This window comes from Dreissena polymorpha, chromosome 5, assembly GCF_020536995.1.
Source record: "Dreissena polymorpha isolate Duluth1 chromosome 5, UMN_Dpol_1.0, whole genome shotgun sequence".
Classification (NCBI taxonomy): domain Eukaryota; kingdom Metazoa; phylum Mollusca; class Bivalvia; order Myida; family Dreissenidae; genus Dreissena; species Dreissena polymorpha.
Genome location: NC_068359.1, coordinates 121086659 through 121090080, shown reverse-complemented (window position 1 = coordinate 121090080; position 3422 = coordinate 121086659). Strand labels below are relative to the sequence as shown.

At 34.5% G+C, this 3422-nt stretch overlaps 1 protein-coding gene across 1 annotated transcript; it reads right to left on the bottom strand.

The window, feature by feature from the left end:
- Nucleotides 1–1135: 1135 nt before the first annotated feature.
- LOC127831595 (uncharacterized) lies at nt 1136–2791 on the bottom strand. The gene has a single exon (XM_052356573.1). It carries the CDS (start codon nt 2789–2791, stop codon nt 1136–1138), a length of 1656 nt encoding a protein of 551 aa, XP_052212533.1.
- Between the last annotated feature and the right edge of the window lie 631 nt (nt 2792–3422).

Genomic DNA, 3422 nt, shown 5'->3' with positions numbered 1-3422 from the left:
TCTCAACAATTGAACAAACAGGGTGTAAATGCAGCATTTTCATAAATAATGGAAATATGTTCATACAAAATTAGAAAACCGAATTGAAACATTAAACTAGAGCTTAAACATGCATATTAATATCCGATTTTAAATCTAAATCATATTTAAAGTGATGTAAACATTCCCATCTACAGAATGGCCTTCTCTAGATTAAGTGTACATAGCCTTAAAGGTGGCACGGGTAGATGGCAAAAACAAATAGCTATTCCTAATGAATAAATAAAAATGTACAGTATATACGATAGTGAAAAAAGACTATTCAAACCATATTTTTACGTAAGATCAAATTTGTTAAAGCTTATAACTTTATTGGCCTCCCAAAAAAGTAATATTGTTAAATATTTAGCTATGTTTATTTATAAAGCATGGACAATAATAAATACCTGTAATACATATTACGAGTAGGGTAGGTTTATATGTATATATGTATGCATGGCCTCTCGCTGTTTATTGTATTCTCTCAAATTCCCACTATTTGTTATGTATTTTTTACTATGTACCGATTTATTTTTGATGTTAATAATTTGAATGACCTGTGACTTTGTTTTATGTATATTTGACACTTCATGCATACTCATGTGCTTATTGCCTACTGTTTTATCAAATAAAGTAAACTTTATAAAGTCACATATTTTAATATTTAAAATGTGTTATTATTATATTTGAAAAAAAAATGTTATTGAGAAAACACATTTTAAGAGTTGTATGTACATGTGGTGCTGCTATACATTTGCGCGCTAACAACAACGGGTTTTTGTACAAAACAACCTCTCATTGAAGTCTGCTATAAATTTGTTGTACGCGTGCATTTCAGTAGATGCGTGTGCAGATATATAAACAAATAGACACATGATTATTAAGACATAAACACGATTAACAATATTAATTATAAATGCAAAAACAGGTCATAGCAATGAAACATGCACAAATAAACATGATACAAAACATCGAAATGTAGAGGTGAGCCATTGACATAACATACTGTATCAATTCCTCAGTTTATATTAATACTCTTTATTTATATATATGTACACATTTAAACGACGTTCCTTTTTAAGGTGTTTGACTTACTCGACACATTTTAAAGCCGTTTTCACTTCTTTTGAAACGACTGATTAAAAAATGCGTAAATGACTGGGTTCGCTACATTATATACAAAGTAACAATAGAACACAATCATGTTCGGGGGTATCAGTTTTGTTGCCATTAACCATCCGGGCAGAAAGGCGACGATGAATACAATAGTCACGATAAATAAAATCCCAGCAGTTTTTATGTTAGCGATCCGATGTCTCTCACGAACAGACTTTCTGGTATCTTGACGATATACATTACAGCTTGACAGTTTCGGCGATTCTTTGGCATCGGTAAAGACGAACTCCTGTTTTTCACCGTTGAAGAAAGTGTCTTCCCTACGCAGGTCGGCATCTTTGTCCGGTTCGGACATCACGGTAAAAGAAGTCATTACCACCCGACCGTTACGGCCGTTTCGATGCTTCCGACTTGCTGAGTGTGGATGTTTTTGATCGTTCAGATCGTTTGATGACAGACATTCTGAAGTATTGGTAAGCTCAATATGATTTCGATGTTGGTCAGTTGGCAGTAAGTGGTCGTTTTCGTTCTCTTCCCGTATTACACCATTAAGGGCAATACGTCCGCGCTGGCTCTCGCCATCAATTATGTTAAGCTGCGAAATAGACTCTATCTCTGTGCTTTGGATGGATTCTAAGGCTGGGATTGTATCAACAGAAAATTTACTTAAATCTGCTTTATGCGTTACCACGCTTTTCGAATTGGGTCTGGTCGTGGTACGCGGAAAGAACGAGGTCAGCGATTTGGAACGTCGTCCGCTGGACACTAAAGAAGTTTTGAGACGTTTAGACCGACGTGTTAATATTGATCGATATATAAGTGCGTACAAAATCGATACTGTGATAATCGCGATAAGGAATAGAGACGCATAAAATTTTTGATATGCTCTTCGAAACGACGTGCTTAGTAAAACTTCATTTGGATAACAAAAGCCGGTAAAATCGAATTCTTCGTCATTTACGTCTGAATATATGTCGTTTACGTTTTCATTTTTTTGGCACCCATTGATGTTTGTGTTTCTGTTAAATGAACAGTTAGACGACAAACGCAAATTTATTTTCCAGACGGCATTCAAAGCGTTGTCATGTGTTCCAATATTATTATTAGTGGACTCATTATAAAGGAACTGTTCAGGCAAACTGTTATTTCGTATAATGCGTACAGAACTTTTACGATGATATACACCGTATGCGAGACTGGTTATTAATCCTAGAGACAGCGAAAACACCAATAACGACAGTATAATGCGCTTAGCGAGTCGAATGTTAAGAACTTTCAACCACGGGCGGCAAATGCAGAAATATCTATCAAATGCGATGGCAACCATGATAAAAGCACTAAAAGGTACGTTCGACGTTATCAGAAACTGATAAATTTTGCACGCGATGTCACTATTAACCTTCTTGTAATTGAACTCTACATATATTGTAAAGGGAATTAGCAAAAGGCAAGTAACAAAGTCAATGGATGCAAGTGTAAGAACGAAGAATGTAGAAGTGTTTTTGTCCTTCTTTCTAGAGAACACGTAGAGGACGAAGGCATTGCCAGTGGTCCCTACGACGCTGAACATCGACAGCAGGCAGGTGATGACTATGATCTCGGGTTTATCTGACGGGTTCTCTGTCAACACGTCACCATTTGCGGTTTGATTTAGCATGACGACTTCCTCTAGCAAACCTAGTGGCTTGACTCTGAAATGATAAGAAATATTAAAAAAACTATAAATAGACGGGTGAGTATAATAAAACCGTGACATATAAAAATATGTTTATTTACGATATGCCTTAAAGAGATTGTTCATTAGAAAAAACATATTCAGCAAACGTTAACTTTACCAAACGAATATTTGTATAATGTAAACGGTGGAGAATGTAATACTATCGTGAGCTTACAAAAAGCTTGACATTATTTTTATACAATGATACTTAAAATTGCACAAGGTGAGCTTCCTTGGTAGTTAGACTAGTATACGTCTTATTTGTATTAATAATATTTGTAACAGTCTGTAATTTATAAAAAATAATGTATACAAACACATGCATAACACTATTAAACAAGTACATTAATTATAATATATATTAATCATATTAAACATTGTATTTGCAAAGAAACACAGTGCAAACGCTAAAATACGAACACGTGTATCCTCGTATATCAAAATCACATGTCAGAGCATTTTAAAATATAGGATAATTACTGTCAAATATGGTAGTGTTTCCTTTTGTTCATCCAAAAAGGTCATACGTTTGTTCGTTATGAAAAAAATAATGAATGAAAGAAAGCACCGA

Bases quoted from the DNA above. Each gene is read 5' to 3' on its own strand.
- LOC127831595 (XM_052356573.1), bottom strand. From the start codon at position 2,791: ATGCTAAATCAAACCGCAAATGGTGACGTGTTGACAGAGAACCCGTCA.